This window comes from Myotis daubentonii, chromosome 4, assembly GCF_963259705.1.
Source record: "Myotis daubentonii chromosome 4, mMyoDau2.1, whole genome shotgun sequence".
Classification (NCBI taxonomy): domain Eukaryota; kingdom Metazoa; phylum Chordata; class Mammalia; order Chiroptera; family Vespertilionidae; genus Myotis; species Myotis daubentonii.
The window spans coordinates 68333310-68353143 of record NC_081843.1 but is presented as its reverse complement, the minus strand read 5'-3'; the positions used below and the strand labels follow the sequence as shown (position 1 = coordinate 68353143).

Below are 19834 nucleotides of genomic sequence, written 5' to 3'. Positions count from 1 at the left end.
ACTGAAGGGTCCCAGGTTCGATTCTGGCCAAGGGCACATGCCCAGGTTGCGGCTTGATCCCCAGTAGGGGGATGCAGGAGGCAGCCAATCAATGACTCTCTAATATCATTGATGTTTCTATCTCTCTCTCTCTCTCTCTTTCTTCCTCTCTGAAATCAATAAATATATTTTTAAAAAAATAATAAAATAAAATCCCAAAGGTTAAAGACAAAAGGAGAATTTTAAAAGCAGCAAGAGAAAAGCAATTAGTTACATGCAAGGGAGCTCCCATAAGACTGTGAGCTAATTTCTCAACAGGAACTTTTGCAGGCCAAAAGGGATTGGCACAAAATATTCAAAGTGATGAAAAGCAAGAACCTACAACCAAGATTACTCTACCCAGCAAAGCTATCATTTAGAATTGAAGGACAGACAAAGAGCTTCCCAAACAAGAAAAAACTAAGAGATAAAGGAGTTCATCATGACCAAACCAGTATTGCAAGGTATGTTAAAGTATCATCTTTAGGAAGATCAAAAATATAAATGAACTGGTAATAAATACATACCTATCAACAATTACTTTAAGTGCAAATGGATTAAATGCTCCAATCAAAAGACTGATTGAATGGATAGCTGAATGGATATGAAAACAATACCATCACATGCACTGTCTACAAAAGACTCACTTGTGATCAAGAGACATATACAGACTGGAAGTAAACAGATAGAAAAAGACGTTTCATGAAAAAGGAAAGAAAACAACAAAACAAAAGCTGGGTCAGCAATATTCATACCAGACAAAATAGCCCCTAAAACAAAGGCAATATATATAAAGAGACACAAAGAAGGACCCAGTAATTCCACACCTGGATATTTATCTGGAGGAACTCAAAACACTAAATCGGAAGGACATATGCATCCTTATGTTCATTGCAGCATCTATATATATAAAAGCCTAAGTGGTCGTCCAACTGGTAGCTATGACACGTAATGACCACCAGGAGGCAGAGGCTCCGACCATAGCTATGATGTGCACTGACCACGAGGGGGCAGATGCTCAACACAGGTGCTGTCGAGCTGCAGTAACTTGGCAGCTGCAGTTCTTGGGTGATGCATCTGGAACCAGAGAGGAGGGAGCCCAAATTCAGGGTGTGTCACTCAAGAACTGCCCTCTCGCAATCCAGGACCCCTCGGGGGATGTTGGAGAGCCGGTTTTGGCCCAATCCTTGCAGGCCAGGCCAAGGGACGCCACCAGTGCACGAATCCGTGCACTAGGCCTCTATCTATTTGTAAAAGCCAAGATATGAAAGCAACTTACGTGTCCATCAATGGATGAATGAATATAGAAGTGGTGCATTTATATAGGGTGGGGCAAAAGTAGGTTACAGTTGTTCATATGTAAAAAAAAAAAATACAAGAGTACACTCTGTTTTGCATACCCACCACTGTAAACCTACTTTTGCCTCACCTTGTACAATGAAAGATGACTCAGCCATAAAAAAGAATGAAATCTCGCCATCTGCCACAACAAAGATGTACCTAGAGAGTATTGTGCTGAGTGAATTAAGTCTGAGAAAGACAAATGCCATATTATTTCACTTCTATGTGGAATCTAAAAAAGTAAACAAGGAGAATAGAAACAGATTCATAGATGCAGAGAATATTTTGATAGTTGCCAAATGGGAGGGGAGTTGGGGGCTAGATGAAAAAGATAAAGGGATTAAGACGTACAAATTGGTAGCTACAGAACAGTTATGGGGATGTTACTTTTACCATAGGGACTATAATCAATAATAATGTAATAACTATGTATAGTGTCATATGGGTACTAGTTTATTAGGTGATCACTTTGTAAGTTATATAAATGTTTATTTACTAGGTTATACATCTGAAACTAATAGGACACATACTAATGAGGCCACACTGACCACACTAGGAGATGTAACAGATATACTTAATACACAGAAAGACACATGGAGGTAGCCAAAATGAGACAGAAACAAGTCTCAGATGAAATAATGAGACAAAACTTTAAAAAAATAACTAAATGAAATGGAGGCAAGCAATCTACCAGATACAGAATTCAAAACACTGGTTATAAGGATGCTCAATAAACTTAGGAGAACAGATGAAGTCAGTGAGAACACACACAAAGAGAAGCCATTAAATAAACAGTCAGAAATTTAGAATATAATAACTGAAATGAAGAATACATTAGACAGAATCAACAGCATATTAGATAAAACAAATAATCAAATCAGTGATTTGGAATACTAGGCAGCAAAAAATACCCAATCGAAACAGCAAAAAGAAAAAAGAATAAAAAATGTGAGGATAGTTTAAGGTACTTGTGGGATAAGATTAAACATTCACTACTTGCATCATAGGGGTACCAGAAGAAAAGTAAGAGTACGGGACCGAGAAAATATATATGTATATGTATGTATGTATGTATGTGTGTGTGTGTGTGTGTGTGTGATTAAACATTCACTACTTGCATCATAGGGGTACCAGAAGAAAAGTAAGAGTACGGGACCGAGAAAATATATATGTGTGTGTATGTATGTATGTGTGTGTATGTGTGTATTATGTATGTGTATGTGTGTGTGTGTGTGTATATCTCCATCCCTTGCCAATGTAGGAACACCTAAATATGTAAAGCAAATATTGATGGACATAAAGGAGAGATCAACAGTAACACAGTAATAGTAGGGGACTTTAACACCCTATTGATATAAATAGACTGATTATCGAGGCAGAAAATCAACAAGGAAACAGTGGCCTTAAATGAAACATTAGACCAGATGCATGTAATTGATATTTTTAGAACAGTTCACTCAAAAAAAGTGATCTAAACTGTTCTAAAAATTGGTATTTTTAGAACAGTTCTCTCATTCTTTTTAAGTACAATTGGAACATTTTCCAGGATCGACCACATGTTAGGCCACATTTAGGAAGATTGAAATTATATCAAGCACCTTCTCCAATACAATGTTAAGAAACTAGAAATCAATTACAGAAGAAAATGGAAAAACACAAACACATGGAGGCTAAATAGCAAGCTACTAAACAATGAATGGGTTAACAATGAGGGTCAAGAAGAAATCAAAAGATACCTTGAGACAAATGAAAGTGAAAACATAACCCAAAATCTATGGGATATAGTTCTAAGAGGGAAATTCACAGTAATCCAGGCCTACCTCAAGAAACAAGAAACATCTCAAATAAACAATATAACCTTATACCTAAAAAGGAACTAGAAAATGAGCAAAGCCCAAAATGAGTAGAAGGAAATAATAAAGATCAGAGCTGAAATAAAATAACAGTCTAAAAACATATAAAAGATCATTAAAACCAAGAGCTGTGTTGTTGTTTTTTTGAGACGATAAAGAAAAGTGATAAACCTTTAACCAGACTCATCACAAAAAGAGAGAACCAAAATAAAATCAAGAAGTGAAGGCTTGCCGAAACCGGTTTGGCTCAGTGGATGGAGCGTTGGCCTGTGGACTGAAGGGTCCCGGGTTCAATTCCAGTCAAGGGCATGTACCTGGGTTGCGGGCACTTCCCCAATGGGGGATGTGCAGGAGGCAGCTGATAGATGTTTCTCTCTCATCAATGTTTCTGACTATCTCTCTCCCTTCCTCTCTGTAAAAAATCAATAAAATATATTTTTTAAAAAAAGAAGTGAAGGCTTAATGACTGACAACACAAGAATGCACAGGATTATAAGGAAATACTATGAACAATTATATTCCAACAAATTAGACAACCTGGAAGAAACATACAATCTTTGAAGACTGAATCAAACAGATACAGAAAATATGAACAGACCAATTAACTACTAATATAATCAAATCGGTAAAAAAAAAATCCCAACAAAAAACTTTTGGACCAGAAAGCTTCACAGGTGAATTTTAACACACATTCTAAGAATTAACACCAATTCTTCTCAAATCACTCCAAAAAAATTGAAGAGGAGGGAAGGGTCCCAAGCTCATTGTGTGAAGCCAATATTAATTACCTTGAATCCAGAACCAGACAAAGACATTATAAAAAAAAGAAAATTAAATTTTAAAAAGAAAAAAAAATTATAGGCCGAAATCCTTAATGAACATAGATGCAAAAATCCTGAACAAAATATTAGCAAACTAAATTTAGCAATACATTTAATAAATCATAAACCATAATCCATTGGGACTTATTCTTGGGATGCAAAGTTGGTTCCATATCCACAATCAATTAATGTAATACACCACATAAACAAAATGAAGGATAAAAATCATATCAAAGATGCAGAAAAAGCATCTGACAAAAGCCACCATCCATTTATGATAAAAACTCTCAGCAAAGTGGGAATAGAGGGAACATACGTTAATATAATAAATGTCATACATGACAAATCCACAGCTGACATCATACTCAAGGTGAAAAGCTAAAAATGTTTTCCTTAAGATCAGGAACAAGACATCCTTCCATTTTTATTCAACATAGTATTGGAAGTTCTAGCCACAGCAATCAGACAAGAAAAAGAAATAAAAGGCATACAAATTGGAAAGGAAGAAGTAAAGCTGTCACTATTTGCAGCTGACTTGATACAACAAGTAAAGAACCCTAAAGCTTTCCCCAAAAAACTACTAGAACTAATAAATGAATTCAGTAAAACAGCAGGATACAAAATTACTGTTCAGAAATCATTTGCATTTTTAAACATCAATAACAAACTATCAGAGAAGCTAAGGAAAGAAATCCAACTGCATGAGGGGGAAAAAAAAAAAGAAATACACGTAACCAAGGAGTTAAAAGACCTGTACTAGTACTTAGAAAATTACAAGACAATGAAAAGACAAATAAATGGAAGCAAATACCATGTTCAAAGATAGAAATAATGAACATCATTTAAATGTCCATACTACCCAAAGCAATTTATAGAATGAATGCAATCCTTATCAAAATACCAGTGGCAATTTTCACAGAATTAGTACAAATGATTCTAAAACTTATATGGAACCACAAAAGACCCCAAATAGCCAAGCAATCTTGATAAAAAACTACAAAGTTAGATGTATCATGCTGCCTGGTATCAAACTATACTACAAGGCTATAGTAATAAAAACAGCATGTGTAGATCAATAAAATAGAATAGAGAGTACAGTCTAGAAATAAGCCCACGCCTATATAGACAAAGGAGACAAGAATATATAATGGGGTAAAGACAGTCTCTTCAATAAATTTGTTGGGAAAAATGGACAGATACATGCAAAAGAAAATAAAACTAGACCACTTTCTTAGACCATATAGAAAAATAAACTCAAAATGGTTAAAGACTAAACATAAGACCTGAAACCATAAAACTCCTAGATAAAAACATTGGCAATAAACTTCTGTACATCGCTCTTAATAAGTCTCCTCAGACAAGGGAAACAAAATAAAATATAAACAAATGGGACTGCTGCAAACTAAAAAGGTTTTGCACAGAAAAAGAAAACATAAAAAAATTCTGTATCGCTAAGAAAAATTTCACTACTGAAAAATATGCATGTACTCTCTATATGATACATAAACACATTAATCAAACATTTGATTATCTGAATTCTAGAAAGAGGCTTTCTTCCCTTTGAGACTAAAAGCCTCACACCTGAACTCCACTGATATCAATTATTTGCATGAATATCTTTTTTAATTAAGTCAAGGATTTATATATTATTATTACATTCCTAAAGTATAGTACAGTTTAGGCACTCAGTAAAGGCTTAAGTAATTAGATAGATGTATATATCACTTTGGGATTAAATGTATATATTTATATACAGTTGGCAAGCTGCATTTGCAGAGAAGAGGCATACCATAAATTAAGCAAAATGCAAGCCCACAAATCCTTATCTTGGGCTTGTTTTGAAATTAAAAGTAACCTGGTGTATATACTATGATGTCCAGGGCAGTATTCTGTAATTGGTAATATTAATATTTCACAAGAAAACATATTCCCATTAAATGAAAGACTAAATCAACGTCTGCTCATGTCTGCTGCCCCATATCAATGGATTTTGAAATTAAGGATGAGGGATGACATGTAGAACACCTTCCTCAGCTATTTTAAGGATTAAAATAAATCAGAACTTCAAAGATCTTAAAAAAATTTAACACAAAAGTTCAAAAAGTTGAGTTTGCTGCCAGACTGTGCTGGAGTTATAAATACAAATAATACAGGAATAATAATATTTAATTAATCTGTACTGAAGATATTTTTATAAGAATCAAGTGAATTCAATTTATGTAAAGTGCTTATCATAGAACCTGGTTCTCATTGTGCATTTATGTATTAAGTATTACTATTTACAACTGAATTGCAATTCATTTGGACATTCTTTAAAGTACTATTCATTCAATAAATCTTTACTAAATTCCATGTCACACATACTTTATAGCAGGAGAATAATGATAAATCAAGACAGACATATTTTGGCACTCATGTTGACCACTACTTCAGAAAACTTTTAAATTTGCCATATACTGACAGCTGTATCAGTCTTTTGAAGATCAACCTGATTTACTTCTACTTTAGTCACAAACGAATCCTCTTAGCTCAAAAATATCATACTCGATTTTTAAAGATTTCCTTAAAAAGTGATTTCATTTCTTCCCTCAGCTGCCCTAACCCTTCCAGCCATAGGAGATATAAAGGACTATATTCACAAAATGAACCTTACTTAAAAACTCAGATTCCAGTAGAGAATAAACTAAGTAACTGAATGATCTAAGTTAAAACACAAATTAATACCTTTCCATAGTAATTCCTGCTCTGGAAGCACTGGATAAAATGGCAGTCAGGGCGATTTGAGAAGGTGTGTATAAAAGGTAAGCATCCGTCAGTGCAACTCTATTAAGAAAGTCATCTGCTGTTTTCCTCAAAATCTCTGGATTCTCCAACACGGGATAGCGGGTCTAGAAAGTAAGTTTGCAAATGTTATTACTTATGAGGGTTTAATGAAGTGACAGTTCAAAATATTCATATTAATCAGAAATTAACACAAGATGCTTTTATAAAACTTTTTTCTATACTCTAGTAACAACAATCTTTCCATGTAAGATTATTTTGTACTCCACATTAGAATGTACTGAAAGTGCAGTTGTTAAGTAAGAAATATATGCTTTAAAATAATATAGCTCAAGTTCCCAGCATAGTACTTGGCTATTCTGATTTATGTTAATCTCTCTTTTTGTCCTTTTCCACAAAAGGAAGTATGGGAAAGGAGGCTCTTAGAAATTCCATTGGGTCTGAAGTTGACCCAAGAAATACATACTTCCCAGGTAATCCAGGTGATTCAGATGTAAGACAATATTTAGGAACCAAAGCATCACCTCATTTTGATTTGAAATTCCTCTACTTAACGTTTACTTTTGGGAAGAAGCAAATGGAAATAAATCTTGGTTTAATTACAGAATTATTTTTAGAATATGCCTAAGAAATATGGAAGTTCCCATATTTCCTGACAATTCTTACCCTTTAACATGAGCCCTAAATCCTTGGATTTACTGTAGATACCCACAATCAGCTCCAAACGCAGTAAGAAATCTTTTCCATAATCTGAAACAAAAATTCAGATATAGCCTTGGCCTGTTTTGTTCAGTAGTTAGAGGTCGGTCCTTGGACTGAAGGGTCATGGGTTCCATTCTGGTCAAGGGCACATACCTCAGTTGCAGGCTCCATCCCTGGCCCTGAGTCAGGGTGCATGTGGGAGGCAACCAATCGATGTGGCTCTCTCACATCAATGTTTCTCTCTCTCTGTCTCTCCCCCTTCCTTCAACTCTCTCTAAAAATCAATGGGAAAAAAAAATCCTCAGGTGAGGATTCATACACACACACACACACAATCAGATACAATTGTGTAGTCACACCCAGGTGTAGTCATGATCCCAAAATGCCTAACCTCTGACATTCCACTTTTCCCAATACATTTGCTGAATTATTTCACAGCTATTCTTTGTCTTCCTCCTTAGAACTTTTGGTCTCTATCTCTCTACTTGTTTCTACTCACCCGTGTTCTCTGGTCCTTATTTCCCTCCTGATTTCCCTGCACCATATGTTACCAACACATTGCTGGCAAAAGTTCAACAGGTGAATTCAACAAACCTCCTGTTTTGCAATCATACCTAGATTTCTGGTGTTGCTAGAGAAAACAATACAACTAAGAGGTCTGGTATTATTATTATAAACTAGAGGCCTCGTACACGAATTCGTGCACAGGTGGGGTCCCTCGGCCTGACCAGCGATTGGGCCAATCAGGGCCGTGTCATGGGAAGTTGGCTGCCAGGGGGATGGACCATGGGAGTTTGGCTGTGGGAGCACACAGACAACCAGGGGGCAGCTCCAGCATTGAGTGTCTGCCCCCTGGTGGTCAGTGTGTGTCATAGCTACTGGCCAGTCATCTGGTCATAACGATCACTTAGGCTTTTTATATATGTAGATTTAGGTTCCCTTATCTTAGCAAGGCTCTCAACACTGCCTACCTATAAATGTTCCATAGAAAACATGTTCTATTTTTCAGTGTCTATGCTAAACATTCTCCATCTCTCTCAATGTTTTTACTAATTCTCAGAAACTCTATCACTCATAGAAAATGATATCTGCTCTTAACAAAGAAACTCTGTGTCCTTCACCACTAAATTTCCAGGCATAACACTGTTTTCCTCTTCCCTGCCTTAAAAGAGCGACTGTTCCAAGGCCAATCCTTGTACCTTGCTTTGAAACCCAGGGCAGGCCCTTCTAACTTGAGCTACAGATTTTCCACCTTTCCATTTAAGCTTTCTCTCATTACCAGCTCCCCACATCAGTTTCTTCCACAAAACAAAACTCAACAGAAAGCCATCCCTTTCCTCTTTTTTTAGCAGTTCCCCTCATCTTCTCAATAATCCCATCTTCTTTTTCCACTTCAAAAACAAGCTGTCTAATCCAAGTTACATATAACTGTTTGCTCACTTATTTATTCCCCAAATGGCTCCAATCTGCTTTCACCCTGCATACGCCACAGAGACTACTTTCACCCAGATCACTTTTCTGGCACTAAATCCAGCAAGCGTTAACCATCTACTTTTACTCTGCCTAAATTCTGAGTGCGAGTGGGGAGTTGCTCATATTCATCTTCTAAAAGTTTTCTACTTCCTTTCACTTTTCTAGAAAGTCCTATCTCGCTGGGTTATTTTTCAGTCTTCTTACTAGATTCTTATATTTCTCAACCTACCCTTTATATGATCCTCATTTAAATTTTCCACTTTCAGTTTTCCTGGGGCAATGATGCCCGAGTCTAGCCATTGTCTCTTACCTCCAGATACAAATGACTACCCACCTGGATGTGTTGCAGCCAATGGAAATTCAGCAGGTTTCAAACCAATTTCATCAACCCTTGGAGCCCTCTGCAGAACTCCCACTCCCCCGAGGGGTGGGGGTCCTCAACCTCTTTATGTAATTAAACCTCAAGGTCTATTGATTCTGTTTACTATCTCTGAAGTCCATTAAGCTCTCTGTACCCCCTACTGCTACATGAGTAGCACAGTAACAGCACAGTAACTGGTATCCTTTCATCCATTCTAATACATTCTCCACATTACCATGACACATACAGATGTGCAATAAGTATACGATGCACACTGATGCATGAATTTGCAAACATGATTTGTTTAAAGGAGTAAACTTAATTTGACCTTCTCCAGACTTAACCTTTGACTGGCTTACCCCTCTATTCAAAACCCTTAACATCACTTCCAGTCTTGGCTCCACCTTCCACTCAGGCAGCACTCTGTGGCAGTCTTCCTCTCTATCTCTAAGCTGTTTAGGTTCTTCAGTGCAACATGGTTCTTGAATCTGGGCCTTCGACTGGAGAAGTCCTGCTGGGATGCTCTTTCACCGCCAAATTTCTACTCATGCTATGAACTTCACTTTCCCCCCACCACTGCTTTTCAAGAAAGTGGAGAGAGGGGAGGGCGGTGAAACATCAATGTGAGAGAGACACAAGGACTGGTTGCCTCCACACACTCCCCTACCATGGGTGGGGAGCAAACCCACAACCCAGGTACATGCCCTTGAACAGGAATTGAACCTGAGACCCTTCAGTGCATGGACTGATGCTCTAACCATTGAGAAACACTAGCCAGAGCTGAACTTTATTTTTATTTACTTTTTTTGAACTTCACTTTAAAATGACACTTTCTCAGAACTACCTTCCCTTCCTCTCAATTCTGCTATCTCCTTCAAACATATCTTGTATTTTCCTCTCTGTAACACTGAGCACAATGAATATGATTATTTTCCCCATTAGATTATAAGGCGAATAAATGTTGAGGCTGTTCTTGGCTTCATCATCAAGGACGATGTTTGGCATATAGAAGGTACCCAAATTTCACCTTTTAAATGAGATGAATGAACCAGTTTCTGATTCATGTTTGACTTTATGCTAACTATCCAAGTCCTTTTTCAGGGTCAAAACAAAAAAACTTAGGGCGTTTTTATCGATATTTATTTACTTACATTTTTTACGCTTATACTTTGATTCCAGATCACAATGTACTAAAACTAGAAGTCACTTAACAATTTTCTAGTTTAAAATTAAGAATTTTTTTTAAGGTTCTTTAAATAAGATCTATGACAGTATACTTCAGAGTTACAAGAAATCTTTGTAACCCACCCTGGGTTTTCCTTCCTATGGTTATTGGCTTATTAAAAAATGTTGTGATTATTTTAGAATTCAGATTAATAAAAGTGGCCCAATTTAGAAAAATTTAAGGAAGAAAATGATGTTCACAGGTTAACCAGTCAATGTAAAAATATTAAGTATAACACAGTTGGGGCAATAAGCCTTCTCTCTAAATCTACTCCAGGTCTGTGATATTAACCATGGTTGCTGCTACCAAACCAAACAGGAGAAGCAGCACCTACTTATTTCCTGTATGCTTAAGTTTTAAAAGCATTACTCTAAGTTCACAATGTTCTTTCTTATGGCCCCTGAATCAGTATTTGCAGATCTACTAAATCAGAAGCTCTAGAACTGCAGCCCAACAAGGAGTTAACAAGCCCTCCAGGTGATTCCCAATGTACACTGAAGTTTGAGAACTACTGCCATGGAGGTCCAGGCCACGCTCACTTTTTAGCTGAGCCCATGTTTTAACAATTAAGATAATTAAAAGTTATGATAAAATTTTGGATTCGTTTGCATAGAGAACGATAGCAAAGGAGTACACTCTACTAGTTTACTTTTTACCAAAAAGATTACCTTTAAATCAATGAGAAAGCCTTCAAAGGGTCTATAAGGATTGTGGACAATAAGGTGGAAATTAAGTTGCTGTATAAGAAGCAGTTCATATTCCAAAATCTGTTCAAGTGCCTTCTCCTGTCCAAGAGGGCTCTCCCGCAGATTTCCAACAAACTGTAGACTAGATACATTGAATTCATCCACTTTGCAGGCCAAAAATGCACACGTGAGCCTAGAGGAAAATATAAGGAATATGATGAGGGATCTTAAATTCAGAATAGAATGCAAATCTAAATTACCCTTTATTAGAAAGTAATTTTCTCTCTCACACACATAACCAGGGATATGTATATACTTTGAAAAATATGTAAATATTTTATTCCTAAAACTACATTCTAAAATTGACTAATAGTCACAAGTCACTATAGTAGACATTACAGGATATATAATATATATGTATATACATATACGTATATATGTACTATATATATATATATATATATATAGAGAGAGAGAGAGAGAGAGAGAGAGAGAGAGAGAGAGAGAGAGGGAGGGAGAGAGAGAGAAATAGTTTTGTTCAAAGTTTTAAATTCATAGGATACTATAAAATTAGGTTGAACTGTGCAGTACTGCCACAGCATTCAACCATTACTGACGTATTGGCAGTTTCATATAGTTCAACCTAAATATCTGGAAGAACAAAGTAATTGAGGAATAGGAGTACTTTGTATCATGAAATACAGATGGAAGAGAAAAATATACAATAGTACACATATACATATACCATATGAATATGGGATAAAAGATAGGTTAAAGAGCTACCTTTGTAGAAGGCTTATCAGTGGAAGTCTCCAAGGGTATTTAAATAGGGGATTATTAACTTCTGAACAAACCTATGCAACTCTCATAACCAGTAATAAAATCACCACAAAAATCAAGATTGGAAGTAACAAGGGCTTGATCTAGATTGGTAGAAATGGGAAAAAGGAGAAAAAAAACAAACAGGGACAATGCAATTGACAGAAAGCTCTTTGATGAGTCTCATACTATTTTCAATTTTACCTTTAATAATAAGCATAGTGCTCAGCAGAGCTCAGAAACACAAAGACTTTGTTCAATTTAAATTAATCCTATATGGACCTATAAGACTTGTAAACTAACTGGATGTAGAAAGACAGGAGTTACCACTAATGATTCTCACTCAGCAACTAGGGGAAGAAAGGTACCACTAACAGAAAGGGGTATTAGGGAAGCTAGCTTGGAAAACACACACAATTTGAATCTGGACAAGTTAAAGTTCAGATGCCATCAGTATTACAGGGAAGTGTTACAGATATATAAGAAGTATGCTTAGGGGATCTTCAGTTCAGAATAGAATGCAAGTCTAAATTACCCTTTACTAGGAAGTAATTTTCACACACACATACACACACACACACTCTCTCAAGTGGTATAAACGTCTTCTTAAATAAAAATCAATAAATTAGACAGACTTATACTCACATTATTATCCGGGGGTGATATTCCATTACTGAGTTATTGAGATAAAAACGCTTGAAATACATACAAGCTGTACCCTAAGGTTAAAAAAATATATATTATCAGAATCTATTCACACATACATTATATGTTAAATTTAGTTAAAAAAATTTATTTGTCGAAAGTTTCTTTGAAAACATTTATTTGCAAATAACTATGCACCCCTATCTTCATTGAAGCATAGTCATGGTGGCCAAGACATGGAAACAACCAGTGTCCTTCAATAGGATTGGCTAAAGAAGATAAAGTACAGATATACGATGAAATACTAGTTAGCCATAAGAAAAGATGAAATACTGTCATTGCAACAACATGGATGCACCTTGAGAATATTATACTAAGCTAAATCAGTCAGAAAAAGCTAAGGACCATGTGATTTCACTCGTATTTGGGATATAAAACTGAAACTCATAGACACAAACAGTAGGGTAGTTACCCGAAGGAAGGGAGGGTCAAATGGTAACAGAAGATGATTTGACTATGGGTGGTAGGCACAATGCAATATACAGATCACATATCATAGAAATGTATCACTTAAAAACCTACGTGAGCCGAAACCGGTTTGGCTCAGTGGATAGAGCGTCGGCCTGCGGACTGAGGGGTCCCAGGTTCGATTCCGATCAGGGGCATGTACCTGGGTTGCAGGCATCCCCAGTGGGAGATGTGCAGGAGGCAGCTGATCGATGTTTCTCTCTCATCGATGTTTCTGACTATCTCTCTCCCTTTCTCTCTGTAAAAAATCAATAAAATATATTTTAAAAAAAAAACAAAAAAAAAACCTACGTGATTTTATTAACCAACGTTACCTCAATAAATTTACGTTAAAATTTTTTTTAAAGTTATTCATACAAAATATCAAACCTTAATTATTCTTTAATCAAAATAACTGTGATGAAATGTTACAGAAACACCACAGCCAAGACCCTTTGTTGTCCTTTACCACCCACCCTGGGTTATCCTTCCTATGGTTATTGGCTTATTAAAAAATGTTGTGATTATTTTAGAATTCAGATTAATAAAAGTGGCCCAATTTAGAAAAATTTAAGGAAGAAAATGATGTTCACAGGTTAACCAGTCAATGTAAAAATATTAAGTATAACACAGTTGGGGCAATAAGCCTTCTCTCTAAATCTCCTCCAGGTCTGTGATATTAACCATGGTTGCTGCTACCAAACCAAACAGGAGAAGCAGCACCTACTGCTTACTGACTGCAAGCATGTGCCAGGCTCTGTGCCACACACAAAACTACCATCTTATTTAAACCATACAACAGCTGATGAAACATTGCTATCTTCACTCTACGGAGAAGAAAACTGAGAGTATCAATGAATAAACTGACTTGGTCAAGGTCTCACATTTTAATAAGGGACAGGACTGGATTCAACAAAGACTTGCCAGCACTTTTAACCACTATGTCATATGGCTAGAACCAATGAAATAAACATTTATCTATTTCATGATAGACAAAAGGAGTATTTCCTTTTATATATCTTATGTGAAACAAAAAACAAAATTCTTAGTCAATTATAAATAAGCATCTATCAACACTAATAAAAGAGAAAAATGGTAATTGGCGTACGACAATACCCTTTTCATTGGCTAATCAGGGCTATATGCAAATTAACTGCCAACTAAGATTGGCAATTAACTGTCAACAAGATGGCGGTTAATTTGCATATGTAGGCACAATGCAGGGAGGCGAAAGGGAAAGCAGGAAGAAGCCCCCTGCCACTGACAGTGATCGGAAACCCAGGGGGGAGCTAAGAGCTGGGGGGCAGGGCAAAGGCGGCCCTGGGCCCGCCTTTGCCCTGCCCCCCAGCCATGATCGGAGAATCAGGTGCCTTTTCCGCCCTGGCCAGCTATAGCAGGAAGTAGGGGTGGAGCCAGCGATGGGAGCTGGGCACGGTCGAAGCTGGCAGTCCCGGGAGCTAGGGGCCCCTTGCCTGGGCCTAAAGCGAAGCCCACGATCGCGGGGCTGCTGCAGCTGTGGGTCCCCGCTGCCCGGGCCGGACTCCTCAGCCAGAGGCATCCTGCAGGGGCAGGGGCGGAGCCCGCGCAATCGCGGCGCCCCCCCGCTGCCACTGCAGGTCCCCGCTGCCCGGGCCGGACACCTAGGCCAGAGGCGTCAGGCCTGGGCAAGGGGCCGATCCTGCGATTGGAGGGTGATGGGGGTCAACGCCTGAGGGCTCCCAGTATGTGAGAGGGGGCAGGCTGGGCTGAGGGACACTCCCCCCACACACACCCAGTGCACGAATTTCGTGCACCGGGCCCCTAGTATATATATAAAAGCCAAGCGACCATCAGACAGGTCACTATGACATGCACTGCAGCTGGCCAACCAGCCCGATTGGGGGCGGCCCCTCCCACCGGCCAGGCCAGATCAGGGGTGGGGCCGGCTGGCCAACTGCCCACGGCCGGCCCTGTCCCCAACCAGCCCTCATCAGGGCGGGCCAGCCGGACCCCACCCATGCACGAATATGTGCACCAGGCCTCTAGTGTTGTATAAAGACAAGTTCCACAAAGTTGTTCATTCAAGGACTCAGTTTCTTCAGCTGAAAAGATCACTTAAACCTACTACTTCATGCTATAATTCTCTTATCAGAAAAGAACTAAATCTAGAGATAGAAGCTAATCAAGTATATCTAAAATTCTTCCTGAATCTTTGATCTTTCCGGTGAAGGTCTAGTAAACTAAGAAGACACTACGAATACTTTTAGACTTAATATGTTCAATAAAGTTCAAATTTTTCAACTATAAAAATGGAGATTATTTCCTAGGAGGTTAATCCATACTGTGTACTAAGATATTCACTCTGTATGACTTTAAAACTTAAGACTTATAATTAAGAGACTTTCATATTTGATCTTCATGACAAATCTGTGAAATATGGAAAAAATACTTTATACCCCTCCCTCTTTTTTCTGTATCTTTCAGGTTTTTAATCTCAGCTTATCTTCTATAAAAAAATAATACACAAAATAGGAACAGTTACAGGGACAGTGTATTTAATCCATATAGCCAAAAAATTCTAACTACCTGTTTCTCCTCACCACTGCCCCATCACAGTAAGCACACACCTACACACAAATGGGGTCCTCAGAATCATATATCTGAAACATCGTAAGACAATTTTTCACCCAAAGAAAATCTCCAGCTTCTATAAATCAGGTTTAAACATTCCTTATGGCATGAGCTTCAGCTAGGGATCTTTTGATTAAAAATATGAATAACTGCATTATTGCAAACATATTTCTGAGTGTGATACAGATGAAGAAGCACTAATCTATGTTCTGGTCCTAGTTCTACTGAGGACCTGGAGGGAAAATAATTTAATTTTTTCTTTCTTTATAAAGTGAGGATGTCATGGCTTATCATACATCTAGAAGACCTCAGAATTCTTCTATGAAATTAGACTTGAAACGTAAGATATAATATAGGAATTCATAATTTAAGGCAGTTATTAAAAAATATATAATGTGACAAAAACTTAAATACATAAATTATATATTTATATAACTAAGCTGCATTCCTGAATGAAGTGGATACAGGATTGAGCTATAAATTTAGAAGAGTTCATATTTCAGAAGTCAGCCAAAGGACATACTTCATCGCTAACATAACTTACCACCACAGACCTCGGCATTGCTGGCTTAAACACTGAACAAAATTCCAATAATCTTTTCTCATAGTATTTGCAGAGTGTCATTTCTTCATGAGGCTCAAGAAAGACTGGATCATTAGGAAGAACCTTTAGATCAAAAGTTACAACAAAAGTTCAGTAAATTAAATGATCTTAAAATATTTTTCCCTGTCCAGATTAGTTTATATCTCCAGCCAAAGGGAAATACACTACATCTCATTTTCTCTTTATAGAGTTGTTAAATATTACATAAAATAGCGTTAGGAAAATATTTAATTAACTAAAACTATACCATCATTTCACAATTTCTCAGAGTGTCAGCTGGACATTGCTTCATTAAGGTATAACCAATCCTGATGGTATGTGTGCATACGCTCACAGGTAAGTGAAATAAAAAAGAAGATATAGCCCTAACTGGTTTGGCTCAGTGGATAGAGCGTCGGCCTGCGGACTGAAAGGTCCCAGGTTCGATTCCGGTCAAGGACATGTACCTTGGTTGTGGTACATGTAGGAGGTGTACCAGTAGGAGGTGTGCAGAAGGCAGCTGATCAATGTTTCTCTCTCATCAATGTTTCTAACTCTCTATTTCTCTCTCTTCCTCTCTGTAAAAAAACCAATAAAATATTTTTTAAAAAAGAAGATATACACTGCTAATAATTGGAAAGTTTTCAAGACCCCTTTCTCAGTCACACAGGTTGAGATAAAAATCAACAAATATCTCAAGGATAATTCTGACTCTGAAAACATTACCTCTCATCCATTTTTGTAAACTCTCTACAGGATACACTTGATGGTTAGCAAATACAACTTTACAACAAATATCCATTAGTTGCTGTTACTGCTTTAATTACAACTACCAAAATAAAAGATATATTGAAGTCCTAATCTCCCAGTACAGGCATACCTCGGAGATATTGCGGGTTCCGTTCCAGACCACCGCAATAAAGCAAACAGTAATCTTTTTACAGGTGGAGGGTCTTGCCTTCAGTTTATAAAAAAACAAAACATCTGTGAAGCACAATAAGTGACTCAATAAACTGAGGTATGCCTGTACCTCAGAATGTAACCTTATTTAGAAACTAGAGGCCCGGCGCACCGTGTGCGGGAACGGGTCCCTAGGCTTGGCCTGCGATCAGGGCCATCTTCCCCGCAGCCGGCCCGACCCCTGCCGCCACCCACCCCTGGTTCCCCATTTGCCATCGGGTGATCGGTGCTTGACGGCTGGGGGAAGGGACGGAGAGGTTGGCTGTTCTTGCCCGCTCGCCGGCCTCGGCCCCGCAGGGGGTGGCCATCAGGCGATCAGAGCCTGCCGCTGGGGAAAGAGACCAAGAGGTGGTCAGTGCGCCTCATAGTGACTGGTCGAGCAGTGATTCTGCTGTTGGGGTCAATTTGCATATTACCCTTTTATTATATAGGATAGTCTCTTCAGGTGTAATTAGTTCAGGGAAGATCATACTGGAGTAGGATGGCTCCTAATTCAATATGACTGTTACCCTTGACATGTGCAGACACAGGCACAGAGAGAACACGATGGCAAGATGAAGGTGGAGGTTGGTGTTATGCTTCCACAAGCAAAAGGACACCTGAGGTTACCAGAAGCTGGAAGCGGAGAAGAATCTTCTCCTAGAAGCTGCAGAGAACACGGATGGACAAACCCCTTGATCTCAGACTTCTAGCTTCCAGACTATGAAACAATACATTTCTCTTGTTTTAAGGCACCCGGTTTGTGGTTAAAAAAAAAAAAAAAAAATTCTTTAATGGCAGCCCTAGGAAACTAACACAGGCCCTAATTTTATAGACAGCATGTAATTGTGGTTTAGGGCAGGAATGCTGGGACTAAATTCTTTGGGTTCCAACCCTGGCTCTGCCACTTACTCGCAACAGAGCCTAGAGAAGCTATTCAACCTCCTTGTCCCGTTTCCTCGGCTGTATGGGCAGGGAAATAACAGCACCTACCTCCGGGGATTGAAAGAGCTCATGCGTGCCAAATGCTTAGAACAGCGCCTAGCAAACAGCATGATGCATACATACTAAGGACGGCTTTGAGCAGCACAAGCTTAAAGCGAGAAGAAATACGTGACCGAGGTAAAAAAGCACAGTATCTCAGTTCCACGCCTGAGACGTCGAATACTTGCTGGAGGGAGGCTTTGTGCTCGCGAGGGAAGATGACACTTTCGAGCGACGGGGAGCTAATTACAGGAAGGAGTTGGCTGGCAGGCCACCATCCTCCTCCAATCGGTTTGTGCTGCCGGCCTCCTGTCTCCCGGCCTCCAACCTGCCCCAGCCAATCCATTCACCACCGGGACGCTAGAGGGCCTTTTCTAGGGCAGAACTTGACCAAGTCCCTTTGCCATTGAAAACCTTTCACAAGTTCTCAATCCCTTCACCGTCAGGTTCAAACTCCTTATTTCCGCTTACGAATCGCCCACCGTCCCCAGCCTTTCCTGCACAAACGCTTAGCTTCCGCCGCACACGACCTTCCTGGAGCGTTTCAGGCGCGCGCCCGACCGCCCGCCCGCCCGGCGGCTCCCGGCTTCCCACTTTTCACCTGGGGCTCTGGCCGCCTAGGATGGCCTGGCCCCGTCTCCCTGCATCCGTTACCGGGGAAAGCCTTCCTCGGCACCCCGGCGAGGCCAGGAAGCGGCCCTGGTCCCGCACTACGCTGACGTCCCGCACCGTCTCCTCTTCGCCATGCTACCGGTTACTCGTCTGCCGCTCCCCCACGGGACCGGCGCTGTCCGTCGCTGTAGCTACAGCGCCTGCCAAGGTGCTCGCCTGTTTACTCAACAGATAACCGCGCGCCGCGCAGTCAGGAGAGGGGAGGTGTGCAGCGAGCCCCCGGGGAGGAGAGGCGGGGCCCCGCAGCGGTTCCGGAGTTTAGAGGCCAGGAGAGCAGCCGGCGGCCGTCCGAGTCCTCACCTTCCCGTTCGCCACCGCCTTGCATTTGAACTTGCGGTTGGCGTCGGCCCGCAGTCGCGCCAGCTGCTCCTCGCTGGCGAAAGTCCAGTGCCGCTTCTGGCTACTGTTGTGGTACATTCTCAGCTGTCAGGGCAGGAAAATAACTTCACTTTTCCAGGCCCAGGAAGTGTGGAGGAAAGGACCCCGAAAGCCACGACGACGCGGTGGAAAGCGCCTAACCCGGGACAGCTGAAGGCATCTGGCTGGCCGGCGCGGGGGCACTGACGTCGCGATCACGTGACCACTCCGTCCGCACTCGCGCTTCCGGTGCGGAGTAGAACGTCTCTTGCGTGGTCTGGCCACCGCCTGCTACGTAAGTAGGCGGAGCCTACGGATGTGTCCCCTCCTTTCGGTGAGCCCCGGCACTGGCTCCGCCCCTCTCCTGCAAAACTTAAAGGAGAAGCGACAGGCGGGGTGTCCGAAGGAATACAAATTGAGCATATGGAGAGGCTAACATAAATAATTCACAGAGGGT

The 19834-nt window shown here is 39.7% G+C and overlaps 1 protein-coding gene and 1 long non-coding RNA gene across 8 annotated transcripts in view; one reads left to right on the top strand and one right to left on the bottom strand.

The window, feature by feature from the left end:
* CCNH (cyclin H) overlaps positions 1–19569 on the bottom strand; it is a 33670-nt gene extending 14101 nt beyond the window's left edge. The window contains exons 1-6 of one of the 7 annotated variants that reach the window (XM_059694151.1): positions 19321–19491; positions 17306–17409; positions 16387–16509; positions 12726–12799; positions 11244–11454; positions 6758–6921 (exon numbers count right to left, since the gene is read on the bottom strand). In XM_059694151.1, the coding sequence (XP_059550134.1) occupies positions 6758–6921; positions 11244–11454; positions 12726–12799; positions 16387–16509; positions 17306–17409; positions 19321–19345 (701 nt within the window). In that variant the 5' untranslated portion in view covers positions 19346–19491. Of the gene's footprint in view, positions 1–6757; positions 6922–11243; positions 11455–12725; positions 12800–16386; positions 16510–17305; positions 17410–19320 lie in introns of all 7 variants that reach the window. The other 6 variants (XM_059694149.1, XM_059694153.1, XM_059694154.1 and 3 more) reach the window with 6 other exon arrangements.
* On the top strand, positions 6917–11426 carry LOC132233448 (uncharacterized). The gene is made up of 2 exons (XR_009452636.1): positions 6917–10362; positions 10985–11426. It is a non-coding gene; the product is annotated as an uncharacterized LOC132233448 (long non-coding RNA).
* Positions 19570–19834: the final 265 nt, after the last annotated feature.